Genomic DNA, 24,070 nt, shown 5'->3' with positions numbered 1-24,070 from the left:
TTCAATAATGGGCACCATGGCTTGTAGACTGTATAACCTTCACAAAGACCAAAAAATATACACTTATTATTTTATTAAAGATATGTAGCAGTATAAATTTTGGCCAACATTTAAGAAGAGAAATTACTAAATCTGCCAAATTTTAAAACCGAAACAAAGAGAAATGCATTTTTCTTACAAAATTTTTGGTATTTTTTCATTTATAGTGCAGAAAATAAAAACCCAACTATCGTTACCCACTTCAGCTCTGGAATGTTTTACCCCCTTAATGACCAGGCCATATTTTTACGATTCGGCACTGCGTTACATTAACAAAAAAATGCGCTGTCGTGCAACGCTGTACCCAAATACAATTGATGTCCTTTTTTTTTTCCACAAATAGAACTTTCTTTTGGTGGTATTTGATCACCTCTGCGGTTTTTAGATTTTGCGCTATAAACAAAAAGAGAGCGACAATTTAAAAAAAAAAAAAAAAAAACATATTTTCTACTTTCTGCTATAAAACATTCCCAATAAAAAAAATAAAAAAATCAATTTTTTTATCAGTTTAGGCCAATTTGTATTCTGCTATATATTTTCGGTAACAAAAAAATCCCAAAAAGCGTATTTTAATTGGTTTGCGCAAAAGTTATAGCGTTTACAAACTATGGGATAGATTTTTGGAATTTTTATTTATTTTTTTGTTTTTATTAGTAATGGCGGCGATCAGTGTTTTTTAGCGGGACTGCGACATTGCGGCGGACACATCTGGCCCCTAACTGACATTTTTGACACTTTTTAGGGACCAGTGACATTAATACAGTAATCAGTGCTAAATATTATGCACTGTTACTGTATAAATGACACTGGCAGGGAAGGGGTTAAAACTGGGGGTGAGAAAAGGGTTAATGTGTGCCTAAATATGCTTACTAACTGGGGGGGGCACAGAGAGATGACAGTTTCAGCTTAGCTGAAACTCCTGATTTCTCCCTGCCTGTCTGACAGAAGACTCCCCTGCTTTGTTTACATAAGCAGGCGGGTCTTCTGTCAGTTTATCTGACAATCGCGGGAGGAAGGCGGCAATCGCCACCGCTCCTCCCGCGGCCCGCCTCCTGCTGTGTCTAAACACAGCGGGAGCGTGGCTCCAGCGGTGCGGAAACCTCACGTAGTACTACGCGATTTTTCACAGCCGAGCTGCCCTGTCGCAGTAATACTACGGTGGGCGGTCGGCAAGAGGTGAAATACCACCAAAAGAAAGCTCTATTTGGTTGGAAAAAAAGGACGCAAATTTCATGTGGGTACAGTGTTGCATGACTGAGTAATTGTCATTCAAAATGTGAGAGCACTGAAAGCTGAAAATTGGTCTGGGAAGGAAGGGTGATTAAAGGGGAGTTCAGGCCTCAAAAATGTTTTTTCGATAAAAATACCCTGGGACAGTCAGGGCTAGTGCATTTCAGCAATGATAGCCTCTGAACTGGCCTTGGTTCACTTACCTTTTAGAAGAAATACTTACCTTGAAAATGTCTTGTCCAGCGCTGCCATCTCAGGTGTGGGCAGCTGAAGCCAGAGCGTCCTCTCGGTGACGTCGGTGTCCTCTTTCGGTGACGTCGGAGTCCCAGAATGCCCTGCACCGGCCCTGCTCGTCACTTCAGGTGCAGGCGCGTCATCCCTGCATGCCCAGAAGCTGTTTATCAGGGAATGACGTGCCTGCACCGGTAGTAACGAGCAGGGCCGGTGCAGGTGCATTGACTCCTGGGTGCGATGACGTTCCATCTCCCTGGAGTCAATGCAAGCAGGAAGTCACGGCGCGGGACGCGGCCGCAGAGGGAGGAAGTGAAAGGAATGTAAGTATATTTTCTTCAAAAACAAGGTAAGTAAAGTAAAGAAAAAAAATGTGATTATCCAATTCTTTTTCAGGTTACTTAGAGCATGCGGATGTCAAATTTTAGTTTTGAGACTGGAACTCCACTTTAAGTGCCCAGTGGGTAAGTGGTTAAAGGGATGAGGTTGCAACCCTAGTCGCACAGCTATGAAGAGTACTCATTGGAAATCATGGAGTATGACTTGTCATGCGACTTTTCAGTCCCAAGTCGCACAAGTGTTACATTTCCCTGTATAATCTGTTACATAGCATTCACAGCGTACATGTTTTGTTACAAAGTATTCATAATAGATGCTTTGCCCTCATACTCCCACCTGACTAGAGCTGAGGGAATAGCCAATCAGATGGCGTCTGACAAAAGCTGCTCAGTGGGCGGGGCAGTCGTCTGCCATTCAGGTTCGCGGACACAAAAGAAAAGCTATGTGTGTGTTGTCCCAATGCACGGATTGTAGGTACTAGCGCTTGCCGTGCTGATGTTGTGCCCGCTCCCAGGCAGGGATGTCATCCAACACATGAGACTGCTGCCCATTGCTGTGTCCCTCCCATATCCTCGGAGACTCGCAGTCATCTGGAGCGCACACACAGCGTCCTATTGGCACTCCATGACCAAGAGCGGTCCCCGGCTGCCTGTCACACTGGTGGGGTGCCCTCCTGTGAATGTTGTCAATGATCTGGCAGCTGTTATTAGTCACAGCTACAGTGTACTGCACTGACAGCACCCCTACACTGAGTGCCAGGCTCAGCAGGGTATGGGGGCCGGGGCTCCAGGGACAAGTGCGACTTCCTGCCCGCTACTTCTACATTCAGGCTGTGGACATACACGGGGACAAGTAAGTGATCACTAGGGACCATGCTGGGAGGAGGGGAGGGAGGGATCAGTGAGTGCTAGGAAGGAAAGGACCACAGCTACCATAGATAAAGTCCTTTCCACATGCCCAGACTATTACTCATGCTTTAAGCCCAACACCAGCCAAAGCTTTCCTAAAGTGTATGGAGCAGGGAAGGATTTCCATCCTAAGATGGAAACAATGCTCCCTGTAGTGGGCTGCCCCCGCACTGCAAGGGTTAACGTGCTATTCAAGACTTAAAACTAATTCCTTACGCCTGCTGGCTGCATTCTTTTTCTTTTTATAGCCATTTTTTCCTTTATGTCACCTGATGATCCGGCCAGTAACATACTCATAGCTCCCAGCTGTCCCTGATTTCAAGGGACTGTCCCTGATTTGGAACAAAGTCCCGTTTTCCTCATTATTTGTCCCTTCTTTTGGTCTGATCTGTATAGTTGTATGTAAAATGCACTTTTTTATCTTTCAGTGTTTCCTAGTGCTAAACCTTTCATCCCGTTTCTAAATTGCTGAATTTGTAAATTCCGAAAGTCAATATAAAGGAAAAGTAGTGGTAAAACAAGCACTTGTTGGTTTAATGAATCATATTTTTGTGTAATTCTCCTTTAAGAGGCATGGGGGGGGGGGGTGTTCCCCCTGATTTCCATCTAAAAAAGTTGGGAGGTATGCACGCTTCCTTTCTTAAAGTGATTGTAAATTCTTGTTTGTTTTTTTCCTATAAAAATAACAAACATGTTATACTTACCTGCTCTGTGCAGTGGTTTTGCAGAGAGTGGCCCTGATCCCTCCTCTTCTCAGGTCCCTCGCCAGCGCTCCTGGCCCCTCCCTCCTGTCAAGTGCCACCACAGCAAACCGCTTGCTGTGGGGCTATCCGAGCTGTGTCACAGCTCTGTGTGTCCATTTAGACACAGAGCCACAGTTCGGCCCCAGCCCCTTTCTCTCCTGGTTGGCTAACTGACTTTGACAGCAGCAGGAGCCAATGGCACCTCTACTGTGTCTCAGCCAATCAGGAGGGAGAGTCCCAGGTGGCCGAGGGACTCGTGCACATCACTGGATCAAGATGGGGCTCAAGTAAGTATCAGGGGGGGACTGCTGCACACAGAAGGGTTTTTATTGTAACGCATTGCATCCATTGAGATAAAAAAAGTTCTGCCTTTAGAATCACTTTAACTACTTGCCGTCCGGGCCAAAGCCGAATTATGACTACAGCGCGGTCGGCTTATTCTGGGAGGGCGCACTATGACGTCCTCCCAGAATCACACACGGGGCACACACACGGAAGTGTCCATGCTCACCGAGTCCTAGGGACCCGGCGCATCACGGATCGTGGTAAAGGGCCAATGACAGAGGCCCTTTACAACATGAATCGCTCCATCATCAGTTGTCAACAAACCGGCGCATGTCCAGTTCAGTTCTCTCCTTGCACACTGTACACAACGATCGGTACAGCGTGCAAGGAGAGGAGAGCAACTGCAGTTGCACTCATCCTCTGCCTCCTCCATGCCTCATCCGTCCCACAACAATGCCTCATCTGTGCCACATCCATGCCTCATATGTGTCCACCCATGCCACCTCAGTGCTCATCCATGCCACATCACTGCTAATACATGCCATGTCAGTGCTCGCCCCTGCCACATCCATGCTATGTCAGTGCTCATCAATGCCCATCCGTGCTAAATCCATGCCACCCCAGTGCTCATCCATTCCACGTCAGAGCTCATCCGTGCCACATCCATGCCACGTCAGTGCTCTTCCATGCCATGTCAGTGCTCGCCCGTACCACATCCATGCCACGTCCGTGCTCATCCATGCCACATCTATTCCACGTCAGTGGTCATCCGTGGCTCATCCATGCCACATCAGTGCTAATACATGCCATGTCAGTGCTCATCCATGCCACATCTGTGCCCTCCCATGCCACCTCAGTGCCCATCCGTGGCTCATCCATGCCACATCAGTGCTAATACATGCCATGTCAGTGCTCATCCATGCCACATCCATGCCACGTCATTGCTCATCAATGCCACATCAGTGTTCGCCCATGCCACATCCATGCCACATCAGTGCTCATCCGTGCCACTGCCACGTCAGTGCTCACCCATGCCACGTCAGTGCTCATCCATGCCACGTCCATATCATGTCAGTGCTCATCTGTGCCATATCCATGCCACATCATTGCTCATCTGTGCCATATCCATGCCACATCAGTGCCACTACAGTGCCTCACAAAATTGTAATGTTAAGTCAGGAAATGACGGTGCTCCCTGAATGTTGGGCCTCTGTATGTGGTCAGGCTGTGTAAAAGTCTCACACATGTGGTATCGCCATACTCAGGAAGAGTAGAAAAATTTATTTTGGGGTGCCAATTTTTCTATGTACATGCTATGTGTTAGAAATATCTTATAAATTGACAACTTTGTGTAAAAAAATAAATAAATAAATAATACGTTTTCATTTTCTTTCCATATTTTCCAAAAACTTGTGGAAAAAAAATGACGTGTTCAAAAGACTCATTATGCCTCATAGAATATACATTGGGGTGTTTGCTTTCCAAAATGGGGTCATTTTGTGGGTAATTCTATTGTCCTGGTGCTCCAGGGCCTTCAAAAGTGTGATAGGTCGTTAGGAAATTATGTGTAATTTATACTCCTAGAACACATGACGGTGCTCCTTGAATGTTGGGCCTCTGTATGTGGCTATGCTGTGTAAAAGTCTCAGACATGTGGTATCGCCATACTCAGGAGGAGTAGCAGAATGTATTTTGGGGTGTAGTTGCAAGTATGCATATACTGTGTGTGAGAAGTAACTTGGCAATATGACCATTTTGTGAAAAAAACAAAAAAAAAAACAAATCTTCATTTTGCAAAGAATTGTGAAAAAATTACAACTTCAAAAAACTCACCATGCCTCTTACTAAATACCTTGGAATGTCTACTTTTCCAAAAAGGGGTCATTTGGGGGGTATTTGTACTTTCCTGACATTTCAGGGCCTCAAGAAATTAGATAGGCCGTCGGTACATCAGGTGTGATCAATTTTCAATGATTGCCACCATAGCTTGTGTGACTAGATTATACTAATTTGGGTTATTTTTACCAAAGATATGTAGCAGTATAAGTTTTGGCCAAATGGAAAAAAAATGCATTTTTTTTTTTTTTTAAATACCAAATGATTAAATACCACCAAAAGAAAGTTCTGTTTGTGTGAAAAAAAGGACGGAAATTTCATATGCGTACAGTGTTGTCAGTAATTCTCATTCAAAATGTGAAAGCACTAAAAGCTGAAAATTGGTCTGGAAGGGGTTGTAAGTTGTTAAAGGAGTTGTAAATTCAGGAAGGTTTTTTATCTTAATGTATTCTATGCATTAAGATAAAAAGCCTTCTGTGTGTAGCAGCCCCTCAGCCCCCAGTACCCCTAATAGTTACCTGAGCCCCATCTCTATCCAACAATTACCAGGAGTCCCTCGGCTGTCTGGGACCCTCCCTCCTGATTGGTTGAAACACAGCAGCGGCGCCATTGGCTCCCACTGCTTTCAATCAAAGTCAGTTAGCCATTTAGGAGAGAGGGGGCAGGGCTGAACAGCAGCTCCATGTCTAAATGGACACATGGAGCTGCAGCTCAGAAGCTGCTTGCTGTGGGGGCACTTGACAGGAGGGAGGGGCCAGGAGCAGAGAAGAAGGACCCGAGAAGAGGAGGATCTGGGCTGCTCTGTGCAAAACCACTACACAGAGGAGGTAAGTATAACATGTTTGGTATTTAACCACTTGCTTACTGACAGGGCCGGCCCTACCATGGGTTCCATGTGGGACCATGGGACCCAGGCGGCACTTAGAGAGGGGCGGCCCCCAGCAGCCTCTTCTCTTCTTTGGCTAGCTAAAAAAAAAAAAGGTCCGCGGCCGGCCTGATGTGCACACTGCGCATGCGCCGCTGCCTCTCGGAAAAGCCCGTAAACGTTCAGCTATTTCCGGGAATAGCCGAACGCGTACGGGCTTTACCGAGCGGATTGCGGCGAATGCGCAGTGTGCATTTTCAGGCCGGCCGCGGACCTCTTTTTTTGGCGCCGGGCGGCGCCATTTTTAAATCCTAAGGTGCCCTTTAGGAACAGGTTAGTGAGATTGTTCCACACACAGCCACACTACCTGCCATTATGCGGGGCTGCAGGCATACTACAGAAGATGCAGTGCCGCATTCTCATGCACCATGCCCACAGCCCTGCATTCTCCTGTACCATGCCCGCACCCTGCATTCTCCTGTACCATGCCCGCACCCTGCATTCTCCTGTACCATGCCTGCAGCCCTGCATTCTCCTCTCCTGTACCATGTCCGCAGCCCTGCATTCTCCTGTACCATGTCCGCAGCCCTGCATTCTCCTGTACCATGCCCGCAGCCCTGCATTCTCCTGTACCATGCCTGCAGCCCTGCATTCTCCTGTACCATGCCCGCAGCACTGCAGGGCACTGTGGCACTATAGACAGTAGAATGCCTGGTGCGCTCATCTGCCCAGTGTCTACTGCTCTGTCCTGCTCTTGCTGTCACTCCGTACACACTCACACTCCTCTGACTGCTTTCATAGTCCTATAGAATGTGGGGGCCTCTTGGAGGGCGTGAATTTTTCTTTTTTTTTTTTTTTTTTTTTTTTGGGGGGGGGGGGCAGCATTTTATTTTCGAAACCAGGCAGCACAATGTCTTGGGCCAGCCCTGCTTACTGAGCACTTAAGCCCCCTTCCTGTCCAGGCCAATTTTCAGCTTTCAGCGCTGTCACTCTTTGAATGACAATTGTGCAGTCATGGTACACTGTACCCATATGACATTTTTATCATTTTTTTTCACACAAATAGTGCTTTCTTTTGGTGGTATTTAATCACTACTGGATTTTTATATTTTGCCAAACAAACATAAAAAGGTTAAAAATTCTGCAAAAAAATTAATAGTTTTGTTATAAAATTTGCAAGCAGGTAATGTTTCCCCCTTATTGATGTGCGCTGATGAGGCTGCCCTGATGGGCGCTGATAGGCAGCACTGATAGGAAGCATTGGAGGGCACTAGTAGGTTGCACTGATGGGCACTGATAGGCCGCACTGAAGGATATTGATAGGCACTGGTAGGTGACACTACTAGGCAGCACTGATGGGCACTAATAGGTGGCACTGGTGGGCACTGCTTAGAAGTTCTGATATGCACTGGTAAGTGGTACTGGTGGGCACTACTTAGCAGCAGCGGGTCTGGAGTGTATGGGACCGACGTCCTGTTTACTCCAGACTGTAATTGGCTTTATTTTCTCCTCACGTTGTTAGCATGAGGAAAACAAAAGCCGATTGCCGACTCTGTTTACATCACATGATTAGCTGTGATTGGCTGACAGCTGATCACATGTTAAGGGGCTGGGATCAGCCGAGTCTCTCATGGACAGGGGGCGCACAGGCATTAAATGCATGGGGGGACGTACATGGAAGTCCTCCTGGCAATTTAGGCCTGGCTATAGCGTGGGTGGCAAGAGGTTAAAAACAAAAATAAAAAAAAAACAAGACTTTACAATACAGCTAAATTTCAATTCATGTATGACCCGGCTGGTTGTACCCAAGTCGATCTATTGATCAACTTTGGTACAACCAGCCTGTCAGTTTTTTTCTGAATGATCAGTGCTGCCAGCTATACCCAGTGGCACTGATCAGTGTCTTCTGAAAGGGGGGGGGTATAGGTACAGAATGCATAGGTGAATGGTATAGGTACAGAATGCAATAACACAGTGGAAAGGATTCCCCCATCCACCTTAAATGTGTGGATGGAAAATTGGATGATTTTTTTTCATTCAGCCCGCTGGTTGAGCTAAAAAAAAAAAAAAAGATCACAGTATAGGCTGCCTGAGGCTTGTTTCACATGAACTTCAGCTTGTATAAGAGGAGTGTGAACAGCAAGCTTTTGGCAAGCTTCAAGTGCCTTTCTCTAAGCCTTCAAAGCGTCCTTCAGCTCCTGTTTGAAAATGTTATATACCAGTCTTAAAGCAGAGCTCCAGTTGTTTTTGTGTTTATTAAAAGTCAGCAGCTACAAAAAGTGTAACTGCTGACTTCTAATAAGCACACTTACCTGTCCCACGATCCAGCAATGCGACTGCCTAAAGCCTTGGTTCTCTCCCTGGCCCTGGCGCCACAAGTGTGGGCTCCTGGCTGTGACGGCTTGCAACCTCCCAGCTGGCTGTGCATGTGCGATTTATGCTTCGTGTCCTGAGTGGACGGACAATCTCCTGGGACCTGTGTCCCAGAAGATTGAAGGGAGGAAGGGGGATAGGAGAGTTTCCGCTCGAGTCGCCTAGGGGGCCAGAGCGGAAGCGGGGGCAGGTAGCTGTCAAAACTAGGTACCCGCTCCCCCCCAAAAAATGACATGCTAAATGTGGCATGTCTGGGGGTCAGGAGGCCTTAAAGTGGATTGCCACTTTAAACAAGCTGCTAAAAGGCCTTTAACAAGCTTCAAGAAGAGCTGAAGCCTGCTAGCAGCTTTGTTAAGTCTTGCTATTCACTCTGGTCTTATACAAGCTAAAGCCCATGTGAAACAAGCCTTCGACTTAGGATGTCTCCACTCTGAGTGAAGGAGCACTAGAGACGCCCTTGGACAGCAGCATTGTCAATCTAGTGTAGTGTTTGCTGATTTAGATGGATTTGACTAACAAATAAAACCAAAGGTCTACACTTTAAAAGAAGTAGTTACAGCAACATTTTGGGAAAAGAGACCTGTGTCTCTTGTGCAATAAAAAATATTTTTCTGCTGGGTGATTAGGTGAGGGGGGGGGGGGGGGGTGAACTTACAGTGTATCACCAGCAGCGATCTATCTGGAAGTGGGAGTAGTTACCTGTCAAGACCACTTACCTGCTAATTCCCCCCCCCCCCCGCAATACAAAAAAAAGTGGCAAGAATGGAAGAGGAGGGTGGAGGAGGGAATGAAGTGAAACTTCTCCTTTAGGGTGAAGTTCCGCTTTAAAGTGGTTAAAAGTCTCAGACTTGAAAAATGAACAAAGCATATCCCTATAGTATGTACTAACCTGATTCCAAAGCACCGAGTCTGATTGCTCACTGAGCTCTCGTCTCGCTGAAATCTGCATGATTTACTCCTAATAGATTAAGCCAAACCCTCAGCCTACAGGGAGATGGCCAACACCACCTCCAGCACACAGCAAATGACACATAACCTCAGCTCTATGCTTCACTGAGCTTGTGTAGAGGGGAGTATGTCATTTTCCTCCAATTGTCATTTTCCTCCAATTGGCTATCAGATTACTCTCAGCTCTGTGCTCTAGATCTGCAGTGTGCATGATATCAGATCTGCTTTATGCTGCTGAGGTGTGCTGTGTAAATTGTGTATTTTGGAAGACTGTAGAGAGAGCTGCAGATAAACAGGTACAACTTATATAGGAGGCTTTGTTTCATCTCTGTGTATCATCTGAGGCTGGCCACTTCCCTGGGTGTATGTAAAGATTTGCAACCACTTCAAAGCAGGACTAAAGTCATACCTACCTCCTCCCTAACACTTTAAATTCCATGAGGGGTTCCTTGTTGGCGCCAGCATCTTCCCCCCCCCACACTACTACTGGGTGCCAGTCTTCAGGCATCTTCATTGGCTGGCACAGAATGATGTATCTCCTATACATGTGCTGGGATCAGTTGTCCTGGCACACAGACTGTGGTGGTGATGTAAACTGAGCTGCGCATGTGCAGTTTACATGCCCCAGAAGCCTATGATCAGGCAGGTAGGTGTATTTTATTGCTAAAGAGACATTTCATGTCTAATCTCTGATAAATAGCTTGCTTGCTCATAAGTTTTATTAACCACTTACCGACCGCCTGCCGCAGTTGTACGTTGGTACTTTGATGCTTAATACCGGGGTTATGGCAGCAGATAGCCGTCATAAACCCGGTATTTTTTAAAACAGCGGGCGATCGGTTTTCAGGTAAGGGTGGTCCCAGCGGCGGATTCGCTCTTACGGTGCGGCGGAAGATGTGCCACCCCCCCCCCATCCCACCGCGCCCCGGTCGTTTTCCCCGCTTATCGGACCAGCTGGCAGCGGGGAAAACGGTCCGATCCTCTCTCCACACAGACAGGAAGTCGAGTGAGGGCAAAATAGCCCTCACTCGACTCTATGGTCTTGGAGGACCGGAGCGGCGTAAAACGTCATTGCCTAGTAACTGGCTTTAAAGAGCCGATTTTTTAGTGTCCTTGTGAGATCTGAGGACCTTTTGACCACACATCTCACAAAAAAGTGTCCTGTTATGGCTATTTCTATTAGCGCCGGTTCACACTACCGCGACGCTACTTCCAGGGGCGACCTCCGAGATCGCGGTGCCTCCGAGATCGCTGTGCGAGCAGCGCGCCGCGACCTCGGAGCGGCCGCCACGGACTTCATAACATTGAAGTCTATGGCGGTCGCCTCCTGGTCGCCCCAAAGAAGCTCCGGACCCTTTTTCTAGGTCGGAGCGACTTGTGTCGCTCCTATTAGAACGGGTCCGCAGCTTCCCTATGGGAGGCGACCTGCGGCGACCTGTGAGGCGACCAGGTCGCCTCACAGGTCGCCCTAGTGTGAACCGGGGCTAACAAGGAATGCTTACATTCCTTGTAATAGGAATAACAATGATCACATTTGTTTTTTTTTAAACTGTGTAAAAATCAAAAATAATAAAATAAATGGGGAAAAACAAATAAAAAAATTAAAGCGCTCTGTCCCCGTTAGCTCGCAAGCAGAAGCGAACACATACGCAAGTCCCGCCCACATATGTAAACTCTGTAACTCTAAGCCGATAACCTACAGAAATTTTTAAAGTGTCGCCTATGGGATTTTTAAGTACCAAAGCTTGTCGCCATTCCCAGAGCATGCGCAATTTTGAAGCATGACATGTTGGGTATCTATTTACTCGACGTAACATTATCTTTCATATTATGGAAAAAAATTGGGCTAACTTTACCGTTTTCTTATTTTTCAATTAAAAAAAGTGAATTTTTTCCCAAAAATTTGCTTTGGAAGACCGCTGCGCAAATATGGTGTGATAAAATATATTGCAACGATCTCCATTTTATTCTATAGGGTCACTGAAAAAAAAAAATATATATATATAAAATGTTTGTTGGTTCTAAGTGGTTTTCTAGCAAAAAAAGAAACTGATTTAAGCTTGTAAACACAAAGTGTCAAAAATAGGCCTGGCGGGTAAGTGGTTAAAATGCCTTCAGTTCTGCTTTAAGCTGGCCATACACTCAGATTCTCAAGCAAACGTTCATACTAAAATTTTCAGAACATTCAATGGCTTGATGAATTTATCATTTCCTTTGAATATAATTTCCCGAAACAAAGCTAACTAGAAAGAAATTCATTTGTTCGAGAAAAATTTTCTATCCTCCTTCAAATTTTTTTCATCACTGTGGTCGAAAATGAATATTGATTTGACACAACTGATGATTATAAAGTGAAACATTTTGAACAAAATTCTACTAGTGGGTGGCTAGCTTTACTGCCCATATCACCAGGTCAAAAGAAAGAAGAAAATCTTTAAAAAGAAAACTATTGAAGCATAAGAATTGGTAAGCTGCAATAACTTACATTTTATTTTCAGGGTTCATTACCCTATTGCTCAGAGAAGGGTTCTTCACTGTGACAGAATCAGGAAAATATTATAGTATGGTTATTAGAAGAAGCTGATGATGATGTGGATTAATGAATTATTAAAATGATTACAAACCTTGTTTTTCTTTTTAAATAATAAATGTGTTATACTTACCTACTCTGTGCAATGGTTTTGCACAGAGCAGCCCCGAACCACTTCTACTGGGGTCCCTCGCTGGTGCTCCTGGCTCCTCCTGTTCAGCGAGTGCCCTCATGGGAAACAGTTTCCTATGGTGGTACTCGTGTGGGCTCAATCCTGAGTTGTGCTGCCGGTGTCCATAGTCACAGACAGCGTGGCTCAGCCCTGCCTCTGCTCCCTATCTCAGGATTTAATTGACAGCAGCAGAAGCCACTAGCTGTTCTGTGAGGAGAGAGAGCTGCTGCTCTCGGGCACAGTGCTGGATCAAGATCAGGCTCAAGTAAGTACAGTATTTGGGATGGGGGGGTTGTTTGCCCGGAAGCAACATTTGAAAGGGTTTTTTTTCCCCCTCTGGTGCCACATTTGGCACCTTTCAGGGGAGAGGGGGGGAGTGGGTACCTGTTTTTGACCCTGTCCCCTTTTCTGTCAGAAGTTCGCCCCCTCCTCCTTCCTCTGCTTCCAGACCAGCAACTGAGCATGGCACGCTTCGCGCATGCGCAGTAGGGACCCGGTCGTGAAGCTGCCGGGTTCCCTTAGCGGCAATGGCGGCGGCAGCATCTGACAGCCAATGGAAACATCTGCTGCGGTGCCGACATTGCTGGATTCCAGGACAGGTAAGCGTCCCAATATATAAAGTGTAGCTTTGACTTTTACATTTTGGAGGGGGGGTTGGAACTCTGCTTTAATGTAGAGAATGCATTAAGGTTAAATAAAACATATATTGTTTAGAATGATAATCATGAGCTCCATCCAGTGACCATAATGTAGTTTCCTGATTCTTCACTCTGTTCTATATGAATAAATTACTATTGAGGTGGAGGGAAAATAACCTAATTTCTATTAATTGTCTATTCATTCATTATTTTCCTACCATCCACACAGAATAAATGTACATGCAGCTTTACGAGTTAATTAGCTCTGCACATTTTTTATAAATATGCCTACGTGTTGGCATGGCCACTTTTAGTCTCCATCAGGATTGTATTGGACAGGTTGGCAACGCAGGAGAGCAGTTGGATTACAGGGGCATAATGTTGTCACCTCACAACAAAAACAAATGATCTGACAGGATTATGAGGTAATCTTTTAATGAAACCTGCAGTTATAAAAAAACTAAAAGGAAATTTGAAAGTACATTAACATGGTTAGGGGTATATAAGATTTTAGTTAATAAAGTCTTGGCCTTGTCACCAGTGTTAATTTTGGCAGCAAATTTCAATTTAGTTTTAGTCTTAGTCTTAGGACTAAAATGGCATTTTAGTTTTAGTCCCATTTTAGTCTTCTAAAAGTGTTTTTAGTTTTAGTCGTATTTAGTCGACTAAAACTCCAGTACATTTTAGTCGACTAAAACGTCCTACATTTTAGTCGACTATAACTCATTTTAGTCATCTATAATCGAATGGGTGTAGTTCAATTGTAATTTGTAATGCATTATTTAAGCATTCCTCTACAATTTCCAAACTCATTATATACTACTGCTGGTCCTGGAGTGAAAAATCGAATATGTTATTATTTATGGTATTAAGCTCTGAGCATGCACCAGTGGTAATTTTGGCAGCAAATTTTGATTTAGTTTTAGTTATAGTCTTTTGACTAAAATGCCATTTTAGTTTTAGTCGTATTTTAGTCGACTAAAATTGTGTTAATTTAGTAGACAAAAACGTTTTAGTCGACGAAATTAACACTGCTTGTCACATACTCAGAATACCTGAAAGTACAGGGTGTTTCACTGATCGTCTTCCTAAAAGCCACCCACCCTTCATGTTCGGTTGTAATCTAATTGTGATTGCCATGTAGTTGCCCACTCTGTTATTTTGTTCAGATCTTACAGAATGACCTGAACAAAATAACAGAGTGGGCAACTACATGGCAAATGAGGTTTAATGTGGAGAAATGTAAGGTACTGCACTTGGGGACTAAAAACAAACGCAAAATACGCTTTAGGGGGGGAACCTCTGGGGAAATCAAGAATGGAGAAAGATCTGGGAGTCTTAGTAGAAGATAAACTAAGCAATAGCATGCAATGTCAAGCTGCAGAATATTAGCATGCATAAGAAAGGGGATATATATCAGAGATAAAGCTATAATCCTACCACTTTATAAAACTCTGGTCCGACCACATCTGGAGTATTCTGTCCATTTCTGGTCGCCAATCCTCAGAAAGGATGTGCTGGAACTGGAGAGAGTCCAGAGAAGGGCAACTAAACTAATTAGGGGATTGGAGGACCCTAATTATGAGGAGCGTTTAATTATTCTACCTGGAGAAGAGACGCCTGAGAGGGGACATGATTGCGATTTACAAATACCTCAATGGTGATCTCAGCATAGAAAAAAAAATATTCAGTCGCAAGGAAGGTAAGAGGACACGTGACCACATAATCCGATTAGAGGAGAAGCGATTTAACCTCAGGCTACGCAAGGTTTTTTTTTTTTTTTTGTTACAGTAAGGGCAATAAGATTGTGGAACTCTCTTCCACAAATGGTAGTAACTGCGGGGAGTATGGCTACTTTTAAAAGACTCTTGGAGGTACACCTCAAAGATCAAAACATTCAGGGTTATGGGAAAATTAATATGTCCACACACACCTACACAGACTATTTTCACTATGATCTTTGCGTTCTTGGCCTTTCTCCAATTACAGAAAATATTGATCATTCCTTATCTGAACAACCATTTTGCTTTTTTCCCGGAACAGGGAAAGATTATGCCTGGATCGCCATTTAATTTTTCAGCCATTCCAGAAACTAGGGTAAATGGTGAATCTGCAGAAGTCTAATCTGAATCCATCACAGTCAGCTGTGTTTTGGGGGTACAGAATAGATACAGTACAGCAAAAGGTCTTCCTCACAGAGGGAAATGTGAAAAAGATAATTTCCGTAAAGATGATCACGGATCTCTCACAAGTAACTATCAGACAAGTCATAAAGATTTTAGGTCCTATGAGGGCAGCCTTCCAGGTTTGGTATGGGCTCAACTTGCATTTAATTATTTTGCTGGAGATGTGGAACCAGCGACATGGTTCACTAAACTTGACAGCATTTTTAGAGAAGTTTCTAAGGATCTCTTCTTATGTGGCAATACTCTTAAACTCAGTGAAGAGCCATCACTGGGCTCAGACTTACCCATGCAAAATAACCATGGATGCCAGCACCTGGGGATGAGGGTGCTCGTGCAATTCTACAGGCTCAGGGAATTTGGGGTACAGATTTAGTAGATCAATCTTCTTACTTAAGAGAATTTTTAGCTGCTGGGAAAGCATTAATTGCCTTCAAAGAAAATATTGCAGACAGAGATGTCCTAGTGTTTTCAGACAATGCAACTGTTGCATATGTAGGCCGGTAGTCTACTGTATGTGTAGTTAGCACCCGACTGCCCAGGTCAGCAGGAAGGGGTTAATGGTTTTGCTGCCTTTTCTCAGGTGTGTGTCCAGGGGTTCAGCTTCCCTCCCGTGTTCTATGACAGGGAAGAGGTCCGGATCCTAAGGGGGCTACGGGGAACACTTGGGAAATGCATGGGGAATCTAAGCTTAAGACTTGCTGGGACCTATGGACCACTCTGGAAAGCTGATTTGCTGGAAGAAACTTGTAACATGAACTTCTCTTTTTTTTTCCAATGAACTTCTCTGTTCAAGCGTTGCCAAATTTGGACTTTCCTTTAAGAGACTTCACCCGTGCAAGTAACCTGGGGCAGTGAGGGTTTCTACTTTTATGAAATTGAGGAGAAGGGGGCTTTTAACCATTTTTTGGCTTGGGTTTCCTGTTGAAGGTAAAGCCAATCATCTCTCAGATAGCTTTCCTGGAAGACTCTTGGAAATACTGACTGTTAGGGCTCTTTCACACGGGCGTTCAGTTTTTTATGCCCGATCAGTTCCTTTTTTTTTTTTGAAACGGACACGGATGACACTTGTGTCATCCGGTCCGTATATCCGTTTTTCATCCCATCCGTTTGCGGATGAAAAACGGACATAATGTATGTCTATGTAAATACGGATGTCAGCGGATGACACCACTGACATCCGTTTTTGCATCCGTTCCGTTTTTTGAACGGAAGAAAAAATAGGTTTCTCTTCCGTTCAAAAAAACTGATCATCCGCTGACATCCGTATTTACATAGAGATACATTATATCCGTTTTTCATCCGCAAACGGATGGGATGAAAAACGGACATACGGAACGCCCGTGTGAAAGAGCCCTTATACTGTAAGACAAAAGCTACATTCGCACTGGTGATTAAAGTGATACTAAAGTCTCATATATTTTTTTTTTTTATATAAACATAACAAACCATATGCTTACCGGCTCTGTACAGTGGTTTTGCACAGAGCAGCCCAGATCCTCCTATTCCCAGGTCCCTCCTCGGTGCTCCTGGCCCTTTCCTTCTGTTGAGTGCCTTCACAGCAAGCAGCTTGCTATGGGGGCACCCGAGCCGAGCTGCAGCTCCCTGTGTCTATTCAGACATAGAGCCACAGCTCGGCCCTGCCCCCTTTCTTTACTCATTGACTGACTGACATTCATTGAGCCAATGGCACCGCGCTGCTGTCTCAGCCAATGAGGGGAGTCCCAGGCAGCCAAAACACTCCTGCAACATCGCTGGATCTAGATATACTTCATCAAAGTATTAGAGGGGCTGAGGGGGGCTGCTGCTCACAGAAGACTTTTTATCTCAATGCATAAAATGCTTTAAGATAAAAAACCTTCTGACTTTACAACCACTTTAAGGCCAGTGCAAAGTAGCAGCAGGAATCTTCTGATTCTTTCTGTGGTTCTCAGCGGCTCTCAGAGGCTAGGTGTGGCCACCGGTCTCATTCACTATAATGACAGGTTGCCGGCAGCCAATCACTTTGCAGCTCTATGCACAGCCAGCGATTACCGGTGGTGATTGCTGGGGGGCACACCGGCCTCAACTGCCAGTTTAACCACTTGCCTACAGTGCACTTTCACCCCCTTCCTGCCCAGACCGATTTTCAGCTTTCAGCGCTCTCACACTTTGACTGAGAATTACTCAGTCATGCAACACTGTACCCATACAAAAATTGTGTCCTTTTTTTCACACAAATAGAGCTTTCTTTTGATGGTATTTGATCAATACTGGGTTTTTTATTTTTTGTGCTATAAATAAAAAAAGACTGAAAATATCGTGAAAAAACGCATTTTTCTTTGTTTCTGTCATAAAATTTTGCAAATTAGTCATTTTTCTTCACAAATTTTGGCCAAAATTTATACTGCTACTTATCTTTGGTAAAAAAAAACCCAAATAAGTGTATATTATTTGGTCTTTGTGAAAGTTATAGAGTCCACAAGCTATGGTGCGAATCATTGAAAATTGATCACACTTGATCACACCTGATGTACTGAAGGCCTATCTCATTTCTTGAGACACTAAAAGGTCAGGAAAGTACAAATACCCCCCAAATGACCCCTTTTTGGAAAGTAAACATTCCAAGGTATTTAATAAGGGGCATGATAAGTTTTTTGAAGTTGTAATTTTTTCCCACAATGCTTTGCAAAATGAAGATTTATTTATTTATTTATTTATTTTTTACAAATTGCCGTATTAACAGGTTATTTCTCTCACACAGCACATGTATACTTGCAACTACACCCCAAAATACATTCTACTACTCCTCCTGAGTATGGCGATACCGCATGTGTGAGACTTTTTCACAGCCTGGCCACATACAGAGGCCTAACATCCAAGTAGCAGCGTCCGGCATTCTAGGAGCACAAATTACACATATCATTTCCTGACAACCTATCGCAATTTTGAAGGCCCTGGAGCACCAGGACAATGGAAACCCCCATAAAATGACCCCATTTTAGAAAGCAAACAGCCCAACGTATAATTTTTGAGGCATAATGAGTCTTTTGAATATGTCATTTTTTTCCACAAGTTTTTGGAAAATGTGGAAAGAAAATGAAAACACATTTTTTTTACACAAAGCTGTCCATTTATGCAATATTTCTAACACATAGCATGTACATAGCAAAACTTGCACCCCAAAATACATTCTGCTATTCCTCCTGAGTATGGCGATACCATATGTGTAACACTTTTTCACAGCCTGGCCACATACATAGGCCTCACATCCAAGTAGCGCTTTACACAAAGTTGTCCATTTATCCACTTTAAGACTGGGCCTATTTTTGACACTTGGTGTTTACAAGCTAAAATCATTTTTTTTGCTAGAAAACTACGTTGAACCCCCAAACATTATATATTTTTTTTTAGCAGAGACCCTAGAGAATAAAATGGAGATCGTTGCAATATTTTTTATCACACCATATTTGCGCAGCAGTCTTCCAAATGCGATTTTTTTTTTGAAAAAAATTCAATTTTTTTAACTAAAAAATAAGAAAACAGTGAATTTAGCCCAATTTTTTTCCATAATGTGAAAGATAATGTTACGCCGAGTAATTAGATACCCAACATGTCATGCTTCAAAATTGCGCATGCTCACAGAATGGCGCCAAACATTGGTACTTAAAAATCCCCATAGGCAACATTTTAAAAATTTCTGCAGGTTACTAGCTTAGAGTTACAGAGGAGGTCTAGGGCTCAAATTATTGCACTCACTCTAACGATCGCGGCGATACCTCACATGTATGGTTTGAACACCGTTTACATATGTGGGCGGGACTTGTGTATGCGGTTGCTTCTGCGCGCGAGCTAACGGGGACAGGGCGCTTTAATTTTTTTTTTTTCCTATTTATTTTATTTATTATTTTTTTATTTTTACACAGTTTAAAAAAAAAAAATGTTTTGATCATTTTTATTCCTATTACAAGGAATGTAAACATCCCTTGTAATAGAAATAGGCATGACAGGTCCTCTTTATTGTGAGATCTGGGGTCAAAAAGACCTCACACCTCACAACTACACTAAAAAAGAAAAAAAAAAAAAAATTGTTGAAAGAGGAAAAAAAAAAAGCAAAAAAAAAAACGGCCCTTTAAACCGGTTGCTAGGCAACGTCTTTTGACGTAGCTCCGGTCCTCCAAGACCATAGAGTTGAATGAGGGCCATCTTGCCCTCACTCGACTTCCTGTCTCTGAGGATCCGGGACCGGATAGTTTTCCCCGCTGCCGGTGGGTCCGGTAAGCTGGGAAAACGTCTGGGACGCGGCAGGAGGGGGGGGGCACCTATTCCCCTGCACCGTAAGGGTAATTCCGCGGCGAATCCGCCACTGGGACCACCCTTATCTGAAAGCCGACCGCCCGCCGTTTCAAAAAATACCGGGGTTATGGGGGCTATCTGCTGCCATAACCCCAGTATTTAGCTTTTAATGGCCGACGCATATAGTCGTTAGGCGGTCAGTAAGTGATTGCATGTATATGGCAAACAGGTGACGATGACCGATGGGGTGACAGGTGACGATGACCGATGGGGGTGACAGGTGACGATGACTGATGGGGTGACAGGTGACGATGATTGATGAGGTGACAGGTGACGATGATTGATGGGGTGACAGGTGACGATGATTGATGGGGTGACAGGTGACGGTGATTGATGGGGTGACAGCTGACGGGCGATGGTCACTGATGGGTGACAGGTGACGGGCAATGGTGCACGGCGGTACTGATGGCAGTCTCTGGTGACCGGTGAACTTTAGGCTATGTTCACATGTGAGCGTAGCGATCACGGGCAGAATCACTGCGATTCTGCCCGTGATCCAGAAATCATTGCAAATTGCAGGGCGCCTGTGCGTTGCCCGTGATTTGCAATAGCACCCCAAATGCTGTGCGATGTTGCTGCGATTTCCGCCTGCCGAATCGCGGTAACATCGCGCAAACAACGCATGACGCTCCAAAGAAACTCTTGTACCTTTTTTGGGCGTCATGCGATGTTTGCGCGATGTTACCGCGATTCGGCAGGCGGAAATGGCGGCAACATCGCACAGCGTTTGGGGTGCTATTGCAAATCACGGGCAACGCACAGGCGTCCCGCGATTTGCAATGATTTCCGGTTTGCGGGCAGAATCCCAGTGATTCTGCCTGCGATCGCTACGCTCACATGTGAACGTTATGGGTGTCAATTTCTGGGCACTGATGAGGTGACTGTTGGGTGACAGGTGACATTGGGGGAGGCTGAGGACTGTGTGGGGACCTTTATTAGTGTGATTTTTACTTTGTGACATGTGTACAGAGCAGTAACTCACTATTTCTAGCTCTTCTCCCCTCATACTGGAAACTGTATGAGGAGAGAAGAGCTAGTAACAGTGAGTTACTGCTCTTTGTTTACATTTTGTGATCGGCTGTGAATGGATTCACAGCCGATCACATAGTAAACAGTCACTGTCAGTGACTGTTTACTACCGCTGGTGACAGCTGTGTTCCTACGGAACACAGTGCCACCGACATGACCGCGCTGCGCGCTCCCGATCGCGCATGCGCGGTCATCTTGTGGGCGCCTTCATTGTGATCGGCTGTGTCATTGGAACACAGCCGATCACGTGGGAAACAGCCACGCCCATTGGCTGTTTCCCCCCTGCCGGTGACGGGGGGGTGTCCCGGGGACACCCCGACACCGGCAGTGCAGAGCGGCGCGCACACGCGATCGCGCGCCTGCCCTGCTTAAAGTGCCGCCGTCATATGACGGCGGCCCAGGATAATGGTCGCTCCGCTCCGCCGTCATTTGACGGTGGGCGGGCGGCAAGCGGTTAAATATTTCCTCACTGTCCAAAAATGTTTGCAAAACTAGGGAGAGTGGCATTTAAATCAAGCTGTGGCTTTGCCCTTTATAGGCAAACCACAGGATCCCTTTAAGTAGACATGCTTGTACGTATTTGCTTACTGTTTGGCTAGTGTAACATTTATTTTTGCTAATAACGCTTTCTTTTCTTTTCACGTATAGCTTTACTTTTTCACCAACAAAGTATGTTTTTCAAATCCGTATAACTGCTCCTGGGGAGCAGTATACCAGAGTGGGAGTACAATTACTTGACCGGAGAGATGGCTCCTTCCTGGTGCGGTACAGAATGTACGCCAGCTACAAAAGCCTACAAATCGAGGTTACACTCAGCAGCAAACATGTTGCAGACTCTCCTTACTTTCTAGAAGGTATATTGTTTTTCAGCATTTTTGTGTTTATAGTAAATCTAGTCAAGCCAGATAAACTGCTGTGATGTGATGGTTATGGTTGGCTGGGGTTACACAAAGTTTCTGAAAGAAGAACTGTTCTTGTTACCCACAGCATCTAGTTAGTCACTCTTTCATGTTTCATGCAGTATATGAAACGGTGAAACAGAGAAACTGATGGTTTGCTATGTGATACAAGAACTGTTCTTTCTGTACATATTTTATGCATAAAGATCAGATTGGCCAGAATAGGGCTGTTATTTATAACTGTCCTACATGTTATTTATGTTTTGTGGTTATTTTGGTGAATTCAGTTAATCAGTTATATTTCCGCAGAATCCATGTACATGTCTGTGTGATTTATTGTGAAAGTTATTTGCAGACTTGTATAAAGTACTCGAAATTTCTACTTGAGTAAAAGTACAAGTGCTCGATCAAAAAGTGACTTGAGTAGAAGTGGAAGTGCTCACAGAAAAAGTTACTTAAGTAGAAGTACTAAAGTATTCAACATTTTTTTTACTTAAGTATTGCAAGTAGTTTTTTCAAAAAATTTGCTACTTAAGTACTAAAAGTAAAAAGTACCAGTAGTTTTGAAAAAAAAATTCTACTCAAGTACTGAAAGTAGAAGTACAAGTACTGTGTTATGTAGTTATTAAAGAAAGAAGTCAAAAGTTTGAACATCATATTGTTTTTTATTATTTCAAATGATTTATTCAAATGATTAACCTGTGTTTGTTAGTAGTTTCTTGATGCACTTTATGCGCTGTAGCACCATTTATTTGTTTGTTTCATATTTTCTTTTTATTGGAAAGATTTGGTATAGCAGCTTTTATTATACACAGCTTTTATTTTCATATGCGCTGATTTACAAATGACATTATACACATTTTTTTGAGCTTTATGTAACCTGCCATCTACTGTTCTGGCAGTGGTAATTTTTTTAAAAGTAACGAGTAACTATGCAGCAAAAAAAAAAAATACTTGAGTAGAAGTATCGAAATCATCGAAAAAATGTAGTGAAGTAAAAGTAGAAGTAGGAGAAAAAAATTCTACTCTAGGAAAGTACAGATACCGCATTTCGGTACTTAAGTACAGTACTTAAGTAGTTCTACTTCGTTACTATACATCTCTGGTTATTTGGCAGCACTGGGATAGTGGTTTGTTTGCATTTTCTCTTTAAAACCGCTGCACTGTTCCTCAGTCAATAAATCTTCCAATAGGGGCACCTGCTCCAGTGACCACTGTTTAAAATGGGAAATCCCTTCACTTTAGAGGGTTTTTATACTTTATCTGGGTCACAAAGTGAAGGGAAATCTCTCCAATGGACACAGAAAGCCAGAAATGAAAGTGTTTATAATCCCTGTAAGGTTTTTCAGGGGGGCCTCAAGTCAACTAGTGTCCCCATTGGATGGCAAAGCCTAGAAGTCAGGCAAGGTGTTTCCTTGTCTGGAGCTTTTTATAATATTGTAAATGAACAATGGCGGCACATCAAGCACATGTTAGTGGTGCCCAAGCGCTTTAAGCGCCGTTGCCCCTTTGCGGAGGCGGTTTCCACTTGATGGACTGTGCCACGGACCGTGGACTACCCTGTTTCAAGATTGAATAAGTCTACTGTGGTTTCGGTGGAGGAATCCCCAGCTTTTACAGACCCTGTGGCTAGACGGGTGGAGTCTCTGTCTTGCCATCTACACGTGTTGGCGGGTTCCATACTTGAACCAATTTTTGTGAACGTTCTGGTGTCTCAGACAGTCACTGAATGGATAAAGTTAATTAAGGGGAACTTAGAATCTGAACAGATTGAACTGATTGAGCTCCTGGACCAGATGGCCCAAGCCCTTGTGTTAATGTGTGATGCGTCCTTGGATGTGGCCCCCCTAGTGGCCAGGGTGTCTGCAGTGGGGATTGCCATTAGACGCATGGTGTGCTTAAAAAGCTGGTTGGCGGACCAGGCTTCAAAGAAGGCCTTGACGGACCTTTCCTTTACAGGAGAGAGGTTCTTTGGATCTTCTCTGGATGAACTGATCAAAGGGCTTTCGGGTGGGAAGAGTACTCTTCTCCCTCAATCCTCTAAGAGCAAGGCGCCACGTCACAAGCGAGGGCCTGCCTTCACTGCTCATAAGCTATTTTTTCGTACCTCCGGGTCGCAAGAAAAAGGAAAGCCGTTCAGGTCCTCTGGGGGTTCCAAGAAGCCATGGTCAGGTAAATCCAAAACTGGCCAGTCCCGTTCTGCAGACAAATCCTCGTCGGGCACCCTCACCTGCTTCTGGGGTGGGGGAACGTCTTCACTTCTTTCCGGAACCATGGACTTCCCTGATTCAGGGCAAATGGGTTCATGAACTGACCCAATCAGGTAACAAGTTTGAATTCCGGTCTCGACCCTCGGACAGGTTCTTCCCATCCTATCTACATCTGTCTCCAGACCGGTTAAGGGAACTACGAGAGGCAGTACAAGATCTGCTTGCACAAAGAGTGATTGTGCCTGTTCCCTCTCAGGAACGCTTTCAAGGGTTTAAT

General features: G+C 44.4%; 1 protein-coding gene across 1 annotated transcript in view; it reads left to right on the top strand.

Moving 5' to 3' along the window:
* Positions 1-2,330: 2,330 nt before the first annotated feature.
* The window catches only part of POGLUT2 (protein O-glucosyltransferase 2), a 97,733-nt gene continuing 75,993 nt past the window's right edge, over positions 2,331-24,070 (top strand). Inside the window, exons 1-2 of the mRNA XM_082244516.1 lie at positions 2,331-2,691; positions 21,333-21,538. Of these exons, the coding sequence (XP_082100642.1) occupies positions 2,519-2,691; positions 21,333-21,538 (379 nt within the window). The 5' untranslated portion in view covers positions 2,331-2,518. The remainder of the gene's footprint in view (positions 2,692-21,332; positions 21,539-24,070) is intronic.

The sequence above is a fragment of the Pelophylax lessonae genome (genome assembly GCF_965119305.1).
Source record: "Pelophylax lessonae genome assembly, chromosome: 2".
Classification (NCBI taxonomy): domain Eukaryota; kingdom Metazoa; phylum Chordata; class Amphibia; order Anura; family Ranidae; genus Pelophylax; species Pelophylax lessonae.
The sequence above is the reverse complement of the archived record's forward strand: the minus strand, read 5'-3'. Positions and strand labels throughout refer to the sequence as shown.